General features: G+C 44.9%; 1 protein-coding gene across 2 annotated transcripts in view; it reads right to left on the bottom strand.

Moving 5' to 3' along the window:
* The window catches only part of LOC141131755 (uncharacterized), a 43,516-nt gene that overhangs the window by 11,293 nt on the left and 12,150 nt on the right, over positions 1-20,073 (bottom strand). For both annotated transcript variants that reach the window (XM_073619402.1, XM_073619403.1), the window contains exons 3-5: positions 9,995-10,148; positions 6,782-6,916; positions 1,180-1,371 (exon numbers count right to left, since the gene is read on the bottom strand). In XM_073619402.1, coding sequence (XP_073475503.1) covers positions 1,180-1,371; positions 6,782-6,916; positions 9,995-10,148 — 481 coding nt within the window. The remainder of the gene's footprint in view (positions 1-1,179; positions 1,372-6,781; positions 6,917-9,994; positions 10,149-20,073) is intronic.

The raw sequence follows: 20,073 nt of genomic DNA, 5'->3' as shown, positions 1-20,073 counted from the left end.
TTTTTCTTTGTTCCTGCCCCTCTTTTCCTCCCCCTTTCATGTATTCTCTATTTTTATTCCTTCTCTTACTCCTTGGTGGGGGGGGAGGGAGGAATGGAATGAATGGCAGCGCTGGGGGGAGTTCTGATCAGCCAACTTAGGTGCACTTGATCAAAGTCATCTGCTGATCTGAGAATTGTAGTGGGGACTTTTAATCACAGGTAGTGTTACTCACTGCGACTCCGGTTTCACTGTGTCTTCAGCTTTGTGGTGTCTCGCAGCAGTGACACCTATGCCGAAATCAGGAGATAGGGTCTCCGCCAGCCCCTGCCACTTCACATTCCTTACCAGTCAGCTGACCTCCAGTCTCTACCTCCCAGCCATGCCATGAACTGCATGGGCGGCTGCAAAGAGGCTGAGTGGGCAGCCGTGGGCTCCGGGAACAGCCCAGCTGCGCGGCCACAGGCTCCAGGGACAGCCCTGTTGGGCGGTGGCAAAAAGGCTGGGAGAGTGGTGCGGGCTTCCGGAACAGCCCAGGATTCGGTGACCCCTGGCAAATCGTCATTCGACCCCCAGGTTGAGAACCACTGATTTAGCATATAATTTTATGTCTACTCCAATTAAGGATATTGGGTGATAACTAGAACATAATGTTAAATCTTTACCTGGTTTGTGAATCAAAGTAATATGAGCTTCTAGTGTTTGGGTCAGAAATGGGTTAAAAGGAAGAGATGGAGTTAAATACCTGTAGCATAAATGGAGACAAATTTTGGAGTAATTCCATCAGGGCCAGGGCTCTTACCTAATGGAATAGAATATCTGTGATTAAGCCTAGCAATTCCTCCATTCAGAAAGAGCAATGATTTCCTATGATCCTCATCTAATATCGGGAGAGCAGCTTCCTGCACATAATCATCAATGCTGCAAGCATCAAACTCCATGTCTTCCGTAAGAGGTGGTTGAGCCAGATTATAAAGAAATATATATATATATATCATATACATATTTTTTACATTTTTTTTTATATACACACCCACGTGTGTTTGAACTTTGGGGTGCACACTCTAATGCAATAGGCTGCGCACACCTATGTTTACAACTTTCATTATTGTTCACCATGTAAAATTTTGATGTATCCCATGATCTGAAGTGTTTTATGACCTGTAACACATACCGTTACTCCAAGCTATATCAACTTACTTTCATAATATTCAAAGCATTTAGCTGTAGGGCTGTTTGGCAAGCTGTAATCTGAAGGCCTTTTTCCATGATTGTCCCTTGCATAAACATTTCCTCCAAACTCAACCAGCATCTCAATCAGATCCTTGTTTTTCACCTTTGCAGCACGATGCAGTGCTGTCTCGTGAAGCTTTGCTGCATTTACCTTTGCTCCTTAGGTTAAAAAAAAAAAAAAAACACAACAGAAACAAATGTTAATAAAAAACACTTTGATAAACGCTAATGGAACATAAACAAAATGACTAAGGGGTTTAACAGCTTTCTTTCTTCACTATAAAAAAAAAAAAAAAAGGTCAAACAAAAAATGAACTTAAAATCCAGTCTTACATTTCTTTAATGTCTCCTAATAAGTGGTACTTTACAGTTTTGTGGTCCAAAAATGAAATAATTTTGTCAAGGAGCAATTCCTGGGATTAAATGAACCATTCACTTAAAGCGGAGTTCCAGATATTTTTTGCGATGTTCACAAGTAGTACAATACATTATGAAATAGTTTATACTAGTAGGTTTTCTAATTCATTTTCTATTTTTTAATCTCACTCTGCTCTCTCCAGCGAGTGTGCTCCCATCTTCAGTATGGGCATCTGAGAGCCACACGTTGTTCCTTTCCGGGATGCGGCGCTGCTACCCAGCATGCACCTCCTGATCTTGCCCATGTGCATATCGTACTAAGCGGGGCGCACTCATTGTGTTGCAGGTTGCCTGGCATTGTGTAATTTCAGGTTTGAAAATTCTACAAGTGGAGGATACCCATTAACTCCTGGGATTGATGACACTCATATCCCGGTAACCAATGGGCGGGCGTAAATGACGCACGTCATCGCAGCAAGATAAGGCAGAAGAGGAACTTTATGGTTGCCAAATAAGGTAAAGAACTTTTGAGAAAAAAAAGGCTCATTACGATGAGTAATTTACATGCGATCACGAATGCGGGGGGGGGTTAGGCAAACTTTAAAAAGTGGGTGGAACTCCCCTTTAACTGCTGTTATCCAGTGAACACTGCAATATTGTAAAAGTCAGACATACCACTTAATTTACATTAATCAGAGTCTAGTTCACTGCAGTCTAAATTCACACAGCTACTCACATGTAGGGTGGATGGGTCCAATTTCTGTATTCTGTGCAGTGTGACTTTCTCTCTTCTTGGTTTATCACCAAATTTAAAATTTCAAGGTAGGTTTAAATCTGATTGGTGGCTGTAAGCAAATTAAGCTGGCCAAACACTAGTAGAATTTATCATTTTAAGAACATTTGTTTGGTTTTCTAATCATTAGTGGGGTCAAATCAATGTTCATTTTCGACTGCAGTGACAAGAAAATTCAAAGCGGGATGAAAATATTTTGAATGAATGAATGAATACATACAGTGTATGTCATTTTTGTTTGGGAAAGTTCATTGGTTCTGAAATCAAGTAGAAAACGTGAAAAAAAGGATTGCTGTCTGATGACAGAAAATTAATTCCCATCCAACTGTGCCTCGTGATAAATCACTTCAAAAAGGACAATATAAATAAAACATGTGAATGTATCTAGTTCTCATAAACACAAAACTTGTATCAACAGGAGTCCATTAATACCGGTTCACACTTGGGTGGCTTCAAAGTCTTCCGACTCTGAAACCGCCCCGTACAGACTTCAGTCATAGAAGTCAATGCAAGTTGCTCTGAAGTTGCCCCCAAAAGATACAGGAACTCTTTTCTAAGTCTAATTAGAATGGTTTCATTGCACTGCATGGATTGCGACTTGTAAAGGAGTTAATTACACAGCCACTGGCCACTACTGCATTAGTGATCCATGGCAGTGTTAATTAACCCATTAATGCTGCAATACAAAAGGGGTTAACACTGCCATGGATCACTAATGCAATAGTGGCCAGTGGCAGTGTAATTAACTCCTTTGTGCTGTATTAGTGGCCAGTGTCAGTGTTATTTAACCCCTTTGTATTGTAGCATGAATGCGTTAATACTGACACTGGCCACTAATGCAGCACAAAGGGGTTAATTAACCCTGTCAAAGATCACTAATGCATCAGTGACCAGCATAAGAACATTAACCCCTTCATGCTGCACATTACTGGGTAATGGCAGTGTTAGTTAACCCCTTCACCCCCAATTACAAAACCCACCACACTCCCCAAGGAGTTAACTAGTCCAGTGCACTGCAAAAGCCTTATGGCTGGGTCACTGCAACATAACACTGTTAAGCAATATACAGTATATTCTCTGCTCACTTATGTTATCCAAGCAGCATGCACTCTTGGACTCTCCCTCGCGGCGCCTCTCTCGTTTCCTGTCCCGGCCTCAGGATGTCAGAGGCAGGGACTAGAAATGATCTTCCAGGCAGAGTGGAAGTGCAATCATGGGTGTTTACTAGTGCTGAGTGCAGGAGCATGGAGCATGGGGAGCGTTCCAGCACTCGGCACCCCGCTGCAGCGTTGCAAGGGCACTGTGCAGGGTCTCTTCTCCTGGACTTCGGTGGTGATCTGTGCAACGCTGTGCATGCTCAACCACCAACAGGCAGACTTTAGCCAGAGCCAGCACTGCCTGCACTCAGTTATCCTCCCTTGTCCCGGCTCTGGGGTCACCCCTCTCACGGGTGTCACCCAGGTCCCGCACCCCCATAGCGACGCCACTGGAAATATGGTCTGAGGCACGTGCTGGTTTACTCACCAGTGACTCATTTCATGACTCATCCCTGGCTGCAACCAAATAGAAAAAAAAACCTTCTGTGTGCAGCAGCCCCCCTCAGCCCCCTTAATACTTACCTGAGCCCCCTTTCTATCCAGCAATGTCCACGAATGCCTCAACCGTCCGGGACTCTCTCTCTCTCCTGATTGGCTGAGACACAGCACCAGTGCCATTGGCTCCGGCTGCTGTCAATCAAAGTTAGCCAATCAGGAGAGAGAGGAGGCGGGGCCGAACAGTAGCTCTGTGTCTGAATGAAAACACGGAGGTGCAGCTCATCTTGGGTGCCCCCATAGCAAGCTGCTTGCTGTAGGGGCACTCAACAGGAAGGAGGGGCCAGGAGCTCCAGCCAGGGACCCCAGAAGAAAAAGGATCCAGGCTGCACTGTGCAAATCCACTGCACAGAGCAGGTAAGTATAACATGTTTATTTATTTATTCATTTTTAAAAAACAAGACTTTGCAATCACTTTCAGGCTCCAATTGCAGCTCCTCTAGCCGATCACACGCTCTCCTAGCAGAGATGACCTGTCGCTGTCCTCTCCTATGTAGCGCGGTGCACAGAGCCAGCTCTGCTGACAGCTGAGAGAGCCCGCCCACACTGCAGGCCTGGATACCTGTCATCCTGGCATGAGTGTGTGCTAGGAGAACGTACGATCGACTAGAGGAGCTGCAATTGGAGCCATCTCCATCTCTACGGTGGCATACAGAGGAGCCCAGCGATGGCGATATACAAAGGCAGTGAATGATGTGACTGTCACAAGTGGACTTTTGTGAGTGTAGCTTTTAAATATTTTACCACACAATAAAAGGTTGCTGTGTGCTCGCTTTCCTTTTGTCTATGGCACTTTTTTCCTATTTGGTTGCAGCCAGGGATGAGTCGCCGGTGAGTAAACCGGCACCTGCCGGTGTTCTAAAACCTGAATACTTGGAGGAGGAAAACTAGTTTTATTTATCTAGCCCTTGAGGCTGAAGAATGTGGGGGCTTAAATTGCTGTACAAGTGGGAGAGTACACAGGCAACATTTGTGGGCTCGGTGTGCCCACATTCACTACAATTCCCTTTGCACGATGTTTAGAGTGATCTAATGAGTTTAGAGCTAATACTATGCACTGTCACTGTACTAATGACACTGACTGGGAAGGGGTTAAAAGAGAAGTATGGGAATCAGGGTTACTGCAGATTCATACTTACTGTACCTAAGTGGATGCAGCATCAGCCCTATGCTGCATCTGTCCCCCGGCGCCTCTTCACTGAGAGCCGAGCGATCGAACATCGCTGTTGGCTCGGTTCTTTCAGCTCCCCGAGCGGAGTGCTGCTGACTGTCAATCAGTAGCTCTCCTGCTCTGCTCCTCCACGCTCACTGGAGCGCTAAACTGGGGAGGGGCGGGAAGCCATCTCAGCGGCTCGCTGAGAGGCTAAGACGGCTATCAGTCCAGGCACCTGGCGGATCCAGACTCTTAGAGTCGGGATGACGTGGTGCCTGGACTGATATTGACGATGTCAGCAGACTTCAGACCGCTCTTTGCTGAAAACGGGTCACAAGAGTGCAAAACGAATTGCACTCCTGTGACCCATAGGGGAAGCCCAGCCAAACAAGCTTAGGCTGGACTTCTCCTTTAACATCTAGGGGAAATCAAGGGGTTAACTGTATGCCTAACAATGTGTAATATGTGCTGCTTTTACTAAGCACCTTTTTGTTTTTTTCCCTGCTTCGCAGAGAATAAAAAATCAGCAAGATCACCTGTCAGTGTACAGAGCTCTGTGTTGTTTACAACACAGAGCTCTGTCATCGGGAGCAGTGATCGCCGTCATGTCCTAGGTAGCCCATCCCCCCACAGTTAGAATCCCTCCCTAGGACACACTTAACCCCTTGATCGCCCCTAGTGGTTAACCCCTTCCCTGCCAGTGTCACTTTACACTAATCAGTGCATTTTTATAGCACTGATCGCTGTATAAATGACAATGGTCCCAAAAATAGTGTCAAAAGTGTCCGATGTGTCCGCCATAATGTTGCAGTCACGATATAAAAAAAAAAAAAAAAAAAAAAAAAAAAATAGATCACCGCCATTACTAATCAAAATAAATTTATAATAAAAATGCCATAAATATATCCCCTATTTTGTAGACTCTATAACTTTTGCGCAAACCAATCAATATACGCTTATTGGGATTTTTTTTTTACCAAAAATATGTAGAAGAATACATATCGGCCTAAACTGAGGAAAAAATACGTCAATTTTGTTTGGGTGCAACGTCGCACGACCACGCAATTGTCAGCTAAAGCGACGCAGTGCCGTACTGCAAACAGTGCTCTGGTCAGGAAGGGGGGAAATTCTTCCGGAGCTGAAGTGGTTAAAAAAAAAAGCGCCTTTACGACCACTTTATTTGTTAAAAGACCCTGTCACAAGACCACTCATTTCAACAAAAACACCCCTTAATATTACATGTGCACAATATTTGATGCCTTTTATTTACCTGGAAAAACCTCACTTGTGTAGAAAACAAAAAGTCCTAAAACTGCCCAGCAGCGCCATCCCCAATGTGATTTCAGCAGCCCCAGCAAACTCAGAGCTGTCAGTCAAGGGGTGTTACCTTCCGCTCTTCACCCAGCAGCCGCATGCAGAGAGGTGGGGGGGAGGGGGGGGCGAAGATGCTGGGCCAGCACAGGCAGTAATCAGACACTCCCAAAAGAAAAGACTGCTAGAAATAGTCAATTTTTCTAGCAAGTTCAAAGGAACTTTACAAATGAATAAAAAAATAATTTATTGAAAGGAAAAACGCTGCAAGTAAGCATTTAAAATATGTCATTTTCTGTGCAGTAACGTCCAATATTACAATATTTTTAGTATTAACACAAACAAAAAGATTCCGGCACATACCTGCAAGAAGTAAAACTCTGACACATTCCAAGCGCTGCCTTCCACAAGCTACATGTAAAGGGGTTCCAAAATCACAATCACGGGCTTCCAGATTTGCTCCCATTTCAATTAAAAACTTCACACAGTCAACATTGCCTGGAAAATATATTCACATCTCCGTATTACAAAGATATAGGATTCGGATATTACAAAACAGATTCACAGAAATTCTTACCTACTTCATCCGTCCCTTTCAGTGATCTGCCCTTAATAATTGCTTTTGTAATAAACGGAGTTGACTGTGATATTACAGATATCAGTGGCCTGCAGTATGTAATATACAGAACAATGTTCAAAGTAAAGTAGTTCAGAGTGTGTGATGTACACTACAGCATACAGAGTGGAGTGGTCTGTTACAGGGTATGTAACACAAAGCACAGCATATAGACTGTCCTGAGTATGTAATGTACAGCATGGCAAATTCACAGCATACCTTGAATGTAACTTTTGGGAAACCAATAAATTGATAGGTTTAGTTCTGCTTTAGGCTCCACTCACACCAATGCATTTTATCATGCTTTTTGCAGAAATGCAGGAGATTTTTTTTAACATGGGTTCCTATGGAACACGTTCCCATTAAAGCATGTTTGTGCCTCTGTTTTTGGAAAGGGTCAGTGACTTTTTTTAAATGCAAAATGGTGCTTTTTTTTTTCTTGGATTTTTTTTGGTTTAATAGACTTCATTGGAGAAGCGGCAGAAAAGCATGTATTGTGTTTTGACCGCATTTTTACAGCGAATTTGCCGCGATACACGGTTTTAAATCTGCCCAACAAATTTTCCAAAAAAAAAAAAAAAAAAACGCAAAATGCAAATCATTGTAAAATCGCAGTAAAAAAAAAAAAAAAAAAAAAAAAAAAAGACGCAGAGGACACAGCAAAAAGCACTGCAGAGACACTCAAAAGCAAACTGCATAGGTGTGAATGGAGCCTTAAAGTGGTTATAAACCCCCACATATACTCAGTGAAGTGACTAGCATCAGCCTGGGTTCACATGTGATTCGCACTCACACTGCAGTGCCGATGTGATATCTGTGCAATGCCAGTTCAGCCATACAGTTGTATGGCTGAACTTGCAGGACAATAGTGCAGGGACTTTTTTTTCCCCCACACTGGAATCGGATCACATGGGTGTTCTCACCCATGCGTTCTGATTCCTGTGCAAGTTCACATTTCGCACAGCGATCTGCAAACCAATCTGGGGGTGTCATTAACATTGTATTGACACCCACAGCAGTTCGCAGAGGGTAGTGTGAACTGCCTGCGGGAGAGGTGCGATGCGGGAACCGATGCTGTAATCGCGCTGATTCCCGCATCGCTACAGTGTGAACCTAGGCTAAGGTGATACACAGAGATAAAACAAATCCTCCTATACAAGTTGTACCTGCTTATCTGCAGTCTTCTCTTCTCTAAATCCATTCAAAGTGCTGAATTTCAACGTTTGTCTGAGAGTAGAGAAAGCAGGTGGCAGAGATCTGAAGGTAGACTCTCAGCAGATCTCAGTAAGGATAACTCTGAAGGGAAGAGACACACCCCCTTCACACAGCACACAGGAACAGAGTCGAGGCTGTCAATCAGCTGGAGATCCCTCCCCTGTCACATTTTTAATCTTGGCGTCAGAAAAACTTGTCAGAAGTGATTCATGCTGATATCAGAGGAAGAAAAATAATAATGAGGTCTCATGTCACCCCTATAACACCTCCATCCATGATACAATATATGAAAACATAGAAAATCGCCCTGGGACTTTGAGTGAGGTAAGAGAAGTTAGCCAATATTCATAACAAGAGTAAAAGAATTTTAATTGATTGCAAAATATCATGCATTATATAAGCAACAGCAATAAATATAAATTTGCCAAGCCGATAGATGTACATACACAGTAAAAGAATAACAATCCACATACAGTTGTACAGAAATGTCAAAAAAGCAAGATACAAGCATCAATGATACCCTACGCGTTTCGCGAGACCACGCTCACTTCTTCAGGGGTGGATGCATAATTGGAGTATCTGCAATATAGGTAATAAGATCAATAAGTATATGTTAACAGTGGTGGCATATGGGGTGAATGGTCAGAGAGGTCTACAAAAAAGACCTCATACTCACCAATGAGCTGAACCAAATCGCCAGTCGCTGAGTATCCAGACGGCGGTAGCAACAAACATCCAGCACGGGAGCTGAGGAGGCGGAGCAAACAAAGGCCACAACAGGGGGACATTCGGAGGACCAACATGGCATGGGTGGTAGTGTGTGTCCCTATGGTCTCAACCTGTCCACATTGGATGACTACTACAAAATATATGTAAATTTGTACATCTCGGATGGTCGGTGGTCACTGCGCATACATGATGTTGGGGGCGGACACCTATCGGCTTGGCAAATTTATATGTATTGCTGTTGCTTATATATGCATGATAATTTTGCAATAAATTGAGATTCTTTTACTCTTGTTATGAATATTGGCTAACCTCTCTTACCTCACTCAAAGCCCCAGGGCGATTTCTATGTTTTCTGATATCAGAGGAACGAAGCAGCGACAGAAACGACACACTATAGAGGGATATGCTTTGTTCATATTTCATGTCTGAATTTACAACCACTTTAAGGCCCATTCTTTGCATTTATGTACGTTCAGATACATTCATATTTAAAAAAAAAAAGTTCAGCATGGTGCATTTTTTTGAACGCATATGAAAGCACTGCAATGGTGGTTGATTGCAATACATGCATTTTTTGCAGATGGGTTTGTACAGTGTTTAAAAATGCATTTGACTGTATCAAGCTCTCAATCTGCAAGTTAAAACACTAAACAATGACCGAAGCAAAATTTCTGTCTATCACATTTATTTGAGGCAAAACTATTTTTAATATGGCTTAGTGTTTAAATGCAAAGCTGGTTCATGGCTTTTACTAGATGACTTCTCTTTCACATTGTCTGCATCTGGAATAAGCAGTATGACATTTTTCTGAGCGTGTTTCCTGCCACAGCTACTAAATTACAGGAGCCTGGTCTAAAGAAAGAAAACACCCTCATCACCTGCACCCCATCAGATATCAGACACTGCCACAAAACGACCTCTCCTATGAGCTTGGTTACAGTGTTTTTATTAAGGGGTAGCAGAAAAGACAAAGAATCACTTTTGTTGCAGACAGGGACCAGCTGCAGCACACTCACCACTCATCATACATGCTTGGAAAAGGGGCGATGCTGTAAAAGGTGGAACATTTACTTTAGCACTATATTCCAAGAGCAACTTAATACATTCCAAACTGCCTGTGGCAGAGGCATCGCATAGGGGTGTACTGCCATCAGTAGCCCTGGCATCAACCTAGAGGAGACAGAAAAGCTGAGTTAGACTTACCGGTAACTCCTTTTCTGAGAGTCTTCCAGGACAGCCCATGAGACCTTGGGCTCCTCCTACCAGGACAGGAAACACGTCACCCCCACCAGATAAAAGGGCGGTCCTCCAGGCCCATGTCAGTATTCTCAAGAACCGTAGGACCCTGCAAAACATATGCATAATACACATAACTTCAGACAATACCGGGTGGGAATCCGGCTGTCCTGGAAGACTCTCAGAAAAGGAGTTACCGGTAAGTCTAACTCAGCTTTTCTCCAAGTGTCTTCCAGGACAGCCCATGAGACGATGAGCCAGAACTTACCAGTCTAGGGAGGGACAACTGCCTGAAGGACCTTACGACCAAACGCCTGCTCCTGAGCTGATAGGCGATCCAGGCGATAATGTTTAATGAAGGTCGAGTAACTGGACCAAGTGGCAGCCCTGCAAATTTGTTCCGGTGAGGCAACAGCCCTCTCAGCCCAAGATGTAGACAAGGCTCTAGTTGAGTGCGCAGTAACAAAAGGTGTAGGGACCTCCCTAATTTTGTAAGCTTCCAAGATGGCTTGCTTTATCCATCTAGCCAATGTGGCTTTAGATGCACTATTCCCCTTGTGAACTCCAGAAAAGAGGACAAACAAGGCATCAGTTTTCCTAAAGGTCTTCGTGACCTCAAGATAGACCAAGAGAATCCTTCTTACATCTAGAAAACTACATTTTCTTTCTAAGTCGCCCTGTGGCGAACTACAAAAGGTTGGCAATACAATGTTCTGAGATCGGTGGAATGTACTTGCCACCTTGGGCAAAAAACCTGGATCGGTTCGTAACACAACTCGATCCTCAAAAATCGTGAGGAAGGGCTCCCTTACTGATAGGGCCTGCAACTCACTTACCCTACGAGCTGAGGTAACAGCTATAAGGAACACAGTTTTTAATGTAAGTAACTTAACTGACATACTTTCCAGAGGTTCAAACGGAAATTCTACCAGAATTTGAAGTACTAGGGACAGATCCCACGTTGGACAACTTCTCACTACTACTGGTCTGGCCCTAGAGATAGATTTGAAAAATCTGGCTATAGTGGGATTTTCCAGGAGAGAAAACTGGAGGAACACACTAATAGCTGCCGCCTGTACCTTTAAGGTACTAACAGAAAGACCTTTGTCGACACCCTCTTGGAAAAATTCCAAAATAGACGGAATATCATGAGTTAATCTATCATTTTCAGATAACCATGAGTTAAAACTTTTCCAAACTTTGGAATATATGGCTCTAGTAACCGGCTTCCTGCAATTAACGAGAGTCCTGACTACTTTGTCAGAGAACCCTTGGGCGCTCAGTATCTTTTCTTCAGATACCAGGCCGTCAAGTTTAAGGAAACCACCTGAGGGTGTGATACTGGACCCTGCAATAATAGGTCTTCCCTTTTCGGAAGACTCCACGGAGGCTCTGAAACCAGAGACTGTAGCAGGGAAAACCATGGCCTCTTGGGCCAAAACGGGGCAATTAGAATCAGATCCGTCTCTTCCAGCCGAAACTTCCGGAGGACTTCTGGAATCAGTCTGATTGGCGGAAAGGCATAACATAGGCCTGGAGGCCACGGGTTTGCCAGAGCATCGATCCCCAAGGCTTGGTCTGCCGGGTTCACGGAAAAGAATATCTCCGTCTTGCGGTTGTTTTGGTTTGCAAACAAATCCGCCAAGGGATAACCCCATCTCTTGGTGAGGTCTGCAAAGACTTCGGGATGAAGGTCTATCCTGTGACGGCTAAGATAATCTGCCAGGCGATTGTTTGTCCCCTTCAGGTGTACAGCAGAAATAGAGGCTAGATTCCCCTCTGCCCATGAAAGGATCTCCTGGGCAATGGACTGAAGCCTCCGGCTTCTCGTGCCTCCCTGCTTGTTGATATACGTGACTGTCGCTATATTGTCTGACAGAATTTGGAGGTTGTGACCCCTGATCTCCATCTGAAAAGACTGGAGGGCTCTCTGGACTGCAAGCAGCTCTCTTTGATTGGATGAGGCCCTTGCCCCCTCTGGGGACCACTCTCCTTGTGCTACTGCATTGCTGAGGTGGGCACCCCATCCCCAAGAACTCGCATCTGTGGTAATCCTTCGGGAAATGGGAAAGGACCATGGGAGACCTCCTGCTAGGTGCTGACCAGCTCTCCACCCCCACAGGCTTCTTTTTATCCTGTCGGGAAGCCAGATCCTTGACTCCAGGGACCTTACGTCCCCGTTTCTTAAAAGAAACCTTTGTAACGGACGCTGACGGAGTCTCGCCCATGGTACTGCGGGAAAACATGAGGTCATAAGACCCACTGCCCTCGACACCTGTCTCAGAGAGACCAACTGGTTGGTCTGCAATGCTGACATAGTCTGGAATATTTTGGTAATCTTCTCCTGAGGAAGAAAAACTCTTTGGTTCACTGAGCAAAAATCATAACCCAGATAAGTTACTTTCTGGGCCGGAATCAAGGACGATTTTTCTTTGTTTATTAGCCAGCCTAGGGACTGTAAGAAGTCCTGTACAGCCTGGAGATCCTCCAACAGCCTTTGGTATGATTTTGCCACTATCAGGAGGTCGTCTAAGTAAGGGATAACCGTTATTGCCTTTAATCTTAGTGGAGCCAGCGCTTCCCCCAACACCTTCGTAAAGATGCGTGGGGCAGAGGAAAGACCGAAGGGGAGGGCCTGAAATTGAAAATGTCGGGTCCCCATACCCGTCTTCACTGCCAATCTCAAAAACTTTTGGAAGGCTGGATGGATAGGGATGTGAAGATAAGCATCCCTTAAGTCCAACGTGGCCATAAAGCAGTTTGGGTATAGTATGTTTTTGATTGTAAAAACCGTCTCCATACGGAAATGCTTGTATCTGATGGACTTGTTTAAGGTCCGGAGATTCAGGATAAGTTGAAACTTTCCTGCCGGCTTTCTGACCACAAATACATGGGGATAGAATCCCTTGCCCTGCTCCGATCGAGGAACAGGAATCAGTACTTTTTGATCTAATAAGTCTCCGATCTGCAGACCCAGAGCCCTCGCTTTCTCCCGCTCTTGTGGAGGAAATGTGACCAACAAACGTTCTGGTGGTTGGTGAACAAACTCCAGCCTGTACCCATTGGTCACTAGGTCCAGGACGAAGGGGCTCAGAGTGACTGCTGCCCACTGTGGGATGAAGGCCCTCAATCTCCCTCCCACCGGGGAACACAAGTCACTGCGGCTTGGTGGGCTGTTGAGGAGGGTTAAACAGCACTCCCCCTTTGCCTCTGCCTTTGTGCCCAGTCCAATGCTTTTTCGGCCTGCTGTCCTTTTCTCTAGGACTCTGTTGCCTGCTTTGGCCACGAAAAAATTTTCTGGCTGTCTGAACTCTCTTTTTCTCTGGAAACGCCCTTTTCTTATCAGCCGTGCGTTCCGGTACCTCTTGTAGACCTGGGCCAAATAAATGATCGCCAGTTAAAGGAAGGCCACAAAGGCGCAACTTGGAGGCCGAGTCCCCTGACCAGGTCTTAAGCCAAAGGCTTCTCCTGGCCGAGTTCACTAGAGCCGAAGTCCTGGCTGACATTCTTACCGACTCAGCGGAAGAATCTGCCAAAAAACCCACTGCCTGAAATAGGAGAGGAAAAGACTATAAAATTTGCTCTCTGGAGGTACCTGCTGACAGATGTGACTGAATCTGAGTCAACCAAACCTCCAGATTTCTGGCCACACAAGTGGAAGCCAGAGCTGGTTTTAGGTTTCCAACTGCTGAGTCCCAGGCTCTGTGGAGAAGGATATCCCCCCTCTTGTCCATCGGATCCTTAAGCGTACCCATATCATCGAACGCCAGGTCCGAGTGTTTTTAAACCTTTGAAAGAGGTGCGTCTAACTTGGGATTCTTATTCCATGGCTGCGCAGTGTCCTCATCAAAAGGAAACCTCCTTTTTAGGTTACTAGAGAAGAATGGTTTTCTCTCAGGATTATCCCATTCCAGTTTAATAGTATCAACCAAAGAACTATGAACTGGAAAAACTCTCGATTTTCTCTTATGCAATCCTTTATACATAAGATCATGTTTGGATAACTGAACCTCTTCCTCTTTTAATTCAAGGGTAGTATAGATAGCCTTTAATAAGTCATCTACGTCCTCAACAGATAACTTAAATCTTGAGCCTCGAGTGGATTCTCTATCTCTGGGCTCTGTATCTGACCCTGATTCTTCCAGAGAAGAACGGGTAGATCTGACCTCAGCCTCAGAGTCCTCACTCTCTGCCTGCTGCGGAGTGCTTACTGACGCCTTCAGTGAAGACGGACTCTCTGCTGGAGTCGGGAGCTTGTCAATAAGCGTTCTAAAGGAACTGAAGGTAGACGCAAGCTCATCCCTAACAGAAGTAAGCATCTTCTGGCAAGAGGCAACCGAGTCATCCTTTACTAGGCCTTCTATACAAGTGCGACAAACTGCTTTGCTCCATGAGGAGCTCAATTTGTTTGCGCAAACCGCACATTTCCTTTTAAGTGGCTGCGCTTGGGCCTTGTCCTGAGTCTTGATCTGCAAGACAAAAATAAATGACCCACAATGTAATTAAAGCCACCCAATCACTCCGTAACACCACGTGCAGGAGGGAGGAAATGTGTCCCCTTACACCCACTACTACAGAGGAGGGAGGGGGAGGGAACACTCACAGGGATAGCAAGGTGGTGACAGAACACCCCAGGCTTACCTGTGAGGTGCTGGTGTTGGGAACTGCATCCGCTGCCTGTGCAGGTACTGCAGGAGGATCCATTCTGCCCCTCTTGGTCATCCACAGCCTGGCTGCTTAACACCAAGAAACACCAGCAGCCAGCGTTCTCTGTTCGCGCCGTTTATAAAGACTAGAACCTCGTCTCCGACGCCCGATGATGAGGTCATATGCCCCGGAAGTAACCATCTCCAGGTACTTCCTGTGGGCCAGCTTGGAGCTAAATAGCTCCGCCCCCTCGAGCGCTGCGGCTTCCTCCATTTCCTGTTCAGATCAGCCACGCTGTCGGCAGGGAAGGACAACCGAAGCTCAGCTGAGCTATAGTGCATGCACTGCGCTAGGGGCACGACCTCACACCGGTCCTGGCCCTCTCCAGGCACTGAGGACAGGGAACAGCAGCACAGCCAACCTCCCCAGCGGTGTGCTGCTTCTGGCAGAGGAAGAGGTAAGTGATATGCCCCAAAAAATAGCCATAAAAAGCCCCTGCTTATAAGGCCTATGGGAGCAGGTTCCATGAACATGTTACCCCCCGTCCGGAGGAAACACAAATAACTGACATGGGCCTGGAAGACCGCCCTTTTATCTGGTGGGGGTGACGTGTTTCCTGTCCTGGTAGGAGGAGCCCAAGGTCTCATGGGCTGTCCTGGAAGATGCTTGGAGAAAGTATTTTATTAGTAACAGATTTGCTTAAAGAGGAGCTCCTGTCTCATATATAAAAATGAAAAGTCAGCAGCTACAAAAACTGTACAGGGCATCCCGAAATTATTCACAGCGCTCTACTTTCTCCACAATTTGTGTGCAAATGGGAAAATCCGGACAGCCGCACTCCAGGAAATTATAATCCAAACTTCTTTATTTTAAAATCAGGAACATGTCATACAGTACATCAAAGGCAGAGTGTACAGACAGGCAGCTTACGCGTTTCGCACTATATCAAGTGCGAAACGCGTAAGCTGCCTGTCTGTACACTCTGCCTTTGATGTACTGTATGACATGTTCCTGATTTTAAAATAAAGAAGTTTGGATTATAATTTCCTGGAGTGCGGCTGTCCGGATTTTCCCATTTGCACACAGCATTTACTAGCATTAGCCAGCACCTGGGGCTCTTTGTTCCTGGAGACCAACAGCCAGTTCATACCTGGACAGATTCACCCTAGTGCGGGGACCACATCCGTTTCTCCACAATTTGTTATGTTACAGCCTTATTCCAAAATGGATTAAACTCATTATTTTCAAAATTCTACAAACAATACCCCATAATGACAACGTGAAAGAAGTTTGAAATCTTTGCAAATGTATTAAAAATATAAAACGAAAAAAAAAATCACATGTACATAAGTATTCACAGCCTTTGCCATGACACTAAAAATTGAGCTCAGGTGCATCCCGTTTCTACTGATCATCCTTGAGATGTTTCTACAACTTGATTGGAATCCACCTGTGGTAGATTCAGTTGATTGAACATGATTTGGAAAGGCACACAGCTGTCTATATAAGGTCCCACAGTTAACAGTGCATGTCAGAGCACAAACCAAGCCATGAAGTCCAAGGAATTGTCTGTAGACCTCCGACACAGGATTGTATCAAGGCACAGATCTGGGGAAGGGTACAGAAAAATTTCTGCAGCATTGAATTTCCCAATAAGTGGCCTCCATCATCCATAAATGGAAGAAGTTTGGAATCACCAGTACTTTTCCTAGAGCGGACCGCCTGGCCAAACTGAGCGATCGGGGGAGAAGTGCCTTAGTCAGGGAGGTGACCAAAAACCCGATAGTCACTCTGACAGAGCTCCAGTGTTTCTCTGTGGAGAGAAGAGAACCTTTCAGAAGAACAACCATCTCTGCAACACTCCACCAAACAGGCCTGTATGGTAGAGTGGTCAGACGGAAGCCACTCCTCAGTAAAAAGGCACATGACAGCCCGCCTGGAGTTTGCCAAAAGGCACCTGAAGGACTCCCAGACCATGAGAAACAAAATTCTCTGGTCTGATGAAACAAAGATTGAACTCTTTGGCCTGAATGGCAAGTATCATGTCTGGAGGAAACCAGGCGCTGCTCATCACCTGGCCAATACCACCATTACAGTGAAGCATGGTGGTGGCAGCATCATGCTGTGGGGATGTTTTTAAGCGACAGGAACTGGGAGACTAGTTGGGATCGAGGAGAAAGATGAATGCAGCAATGTACAGAGACATCCTTGGTTAAAACCTGCTCCAGAGCGCTCTGGACCTCAGACTGTGTTGAATGCTCATCTTCCAACTGGACTGTAGAATTTTGAGGAAAATAAATAATTTAATCCATTTTGGAATAAGGCTGTAACTTAAAATGTGGAAAAAGTGAAGTGCTGTAAATACTTTCCAGATGCACTGTAGCTGCTGACTTTTAACAGTCACTCACCTGTCCCACGATCCAGCGCTGTGCTCGGCCCAGGTGTTTTCATCCTGTGTCCTCTCTCCCCGTAGCCAACATCTTTACTATAGGCACCCGGCTGTGACAGCTGCGGCTTTCACAGCAGGTACCCCCTGTGAATGGTCCCGCAGTCTTCTAGGACCTATCATGTGTCCCAGAAGACTGCGGGATTGAGGGGGGAAAGAGAACTTCCGCCTGCCTAGGCGTTCGGAAGCAGAGCAGAAGTGGCAACGGGTACCTGTCAAAATCGAACCATCGCGGGAGGTCGGGGCTGACGTCTACAACAGGAAATGACGCAGCCCCGACATACACAGGCATCTGTCCGGCCGGGTCTCGAGTTGCTGGATTTTAGCGATGTTACGGCGCATGCGCTTGTGACGTCATTCAACAAAAAAATTGCAATAACAGAGGAAGGAAACAGGTAGGCAAAAAACAGATAATTGCAATAGCTTGGGGATGTTGGGAGCCATGATAGGATTAAAAGTATGAAATTAGAGTATACAACCGCTTTAAAGCGGAACATCCCCTTTTGGGGAAGCTCCACTTTAATTTTAAAATATGGCAATTGCATAAAAAGCAGTACTGGCAATGTCAGACTCACAAACTTTTACATCTCCCATCTTATTTTTGGACAATCTGCATATACCTCGCCATATTTCATGACTCAGGGGTGACTGTGTTACCTGTACAGCTACAGTTTAACTGCTAAGGTGCATTCCCAACACTCATTTAACCACTTGACCTCCGGAAGATTTACCCCCCTTCATGACCAGGCCATTTTCTGTGATAAGGCACTGCGTTACTTAACTGACAATTGCACGGTCATGCAACTCTGTTCCCAAATAAAGTTTGTGTCATTTTTTTCCCACAAATAGAGCTTTCTTTTGGTGGTATTCGGTCACCACTTCGTTTTTAATTTGTTGCTCTATAAATAAAAAAAAAAAAAAAAAAAAACAAAAAAAAAAAAAACAACATTTTTTACTTTCCTCCATCCATCACGGAGGAGTCTTGGACTGAGGCCTTGGATACAATGCTGCCATTGACGATTTCAGCCAGGGACAAATTATTGCAATTTAACTACCTACACAGAATATATTACACGCCACAGTGGTTACATAAAATGGGAAGGCTGGAATCGCCGGAATGTTATAGATGTAAGGGAGCAGTAGGAGACTTTTACTTTTTTCATATGGTCTGGCAGTGTCCTACGAGTTCGATTTTGGAAGGCAATACTTAATTATTTAGATGATGCCTTGGCTCTTCCCAATATTTATTCCATGGCCAGATGCCTGTTGGGTGATCTGGAGGAGGAAAGAATATCCACATAGCAGAAAATACTACTAAGAATACTCTTCTGTTATGCTAAGAAAGCAATGGCTCTCAGATGGAAGGACCCGGTCCTTCCATCTCTACAAAACTGGATAGACCTCGTTAACAATGCACTCCCGATGTATAAACTGACTTATGCGGCCAGAGGCAGCTCCAAGAAATTTGATAAAGTATGGGCAGGATGGCTTAAGTATACCTCAGGAGATGGAATGACAGAATAAGGGAAGGGAGAGGGTGGTAGGTCAGAGACGACTGGAAACACACTTTAGAGACTAACTTAGACACCGATAAAGATGTCTTAGGATGTGTATGAGATTGTTAGGGAAAAAACACCTCTTAAAATATAAAAATTTGTGATGGTTTCATTTTATTGATCAGACGTAACAAACACGAATGATAAACGTACATACAATGTATATATGATATGCAGTTTGAAAGTTAAGCTTATAACATTTATGTGCTTATATTGGAGAAATGTGGATGTATATTATCTGTGAAAATCTAAATAAAATTTACCCTTTAAAGAAAAAAAAAAAAGAAAATCCCATAAACATATATAATGGACATCTATACACATTACATACAGTAAAAATAAACTGCACATTAAAATTATTATTAAATCAGAACTATACTAATACCAGGGCTCAAAAAGTCCTGAGCTATTAGCCAGGCCTCAAGGGTTACTCACCACCAGTTGCCCCACCCAACCCCTACCCTGACCCGCCCCTAAACACTCCCTCATAAATTATCTCATGAAATGACACTTAAATGTTTTATGCAGAATTAAGTTATAAAAATAAATATTAACAACTTTATCAGTGCCCATCAATGCAGCCTCACCTGTGCCCAACAATGCAGCCTGCCTGTGTCCATCAATGCTGCTTCACCTGTGCCCAACAATGCAGCCTGCCTGTGTCCATCAATGCTGCTTCACCTGTGTCCAACAATGCAGCCTACCCGTGTCAATCAATGCTTTTTCACGTGTGCCCAACAATGCAGCCTACCTGTGTCCATCAATGCCGCTTCACCTGTGCCCAACAATGCAGCCTACCTGTGTCCATCAATGCTGCTTCACCTGTGCCCAACAATGCAGCCTACCTGTGTCCATCAATGCTGCTTCACTTGTGCCCAACAATGCAGCCTACCTATATTTATTAATGCTGCTTTACCTGTGTCCATCAATCCAGCCTCACCTGTGCCCAACAATGTAGCCTACCTGTGTCCATCAATGCAGCCTACCTGTGTCCATCAATGCAGCCTACCTGTGTCCATCAATGCAGCCTACCTGTGTCCATCAATGCAGCCTACCTGTGTCCATCAATGCAGCCTACCTGTGTCCATCAATGCAGCTTCACCTATGCACAAAAACCCCCGTTAGACTTACCGGTAACGGTATTTCCGGGAACCTTCCAGGACAGCTACTTGAGAGATGATCGGCTCCGCCCTCTACAGGAAACACAAAT

Source organism: Aquarana catesbeiana, linkage group LG03 (assembly GCF_042186555.1).
Source record: "Aquarana catesbeiana isolate 2022-GZ linkage group LG03, ASM4218655v1, whole genome shotgun sequence".
NCBI lineage: Eukaryota > Metazoa > Chordata > Amphibia > Anura > Ranidae > Aquarana > Aquarana catesbeiana.
The sequence above is the reverse complement of the archived record's forward strand: the minus strand, read 5'-3'. Positions and strand labels throughout refer to the sequence as shown.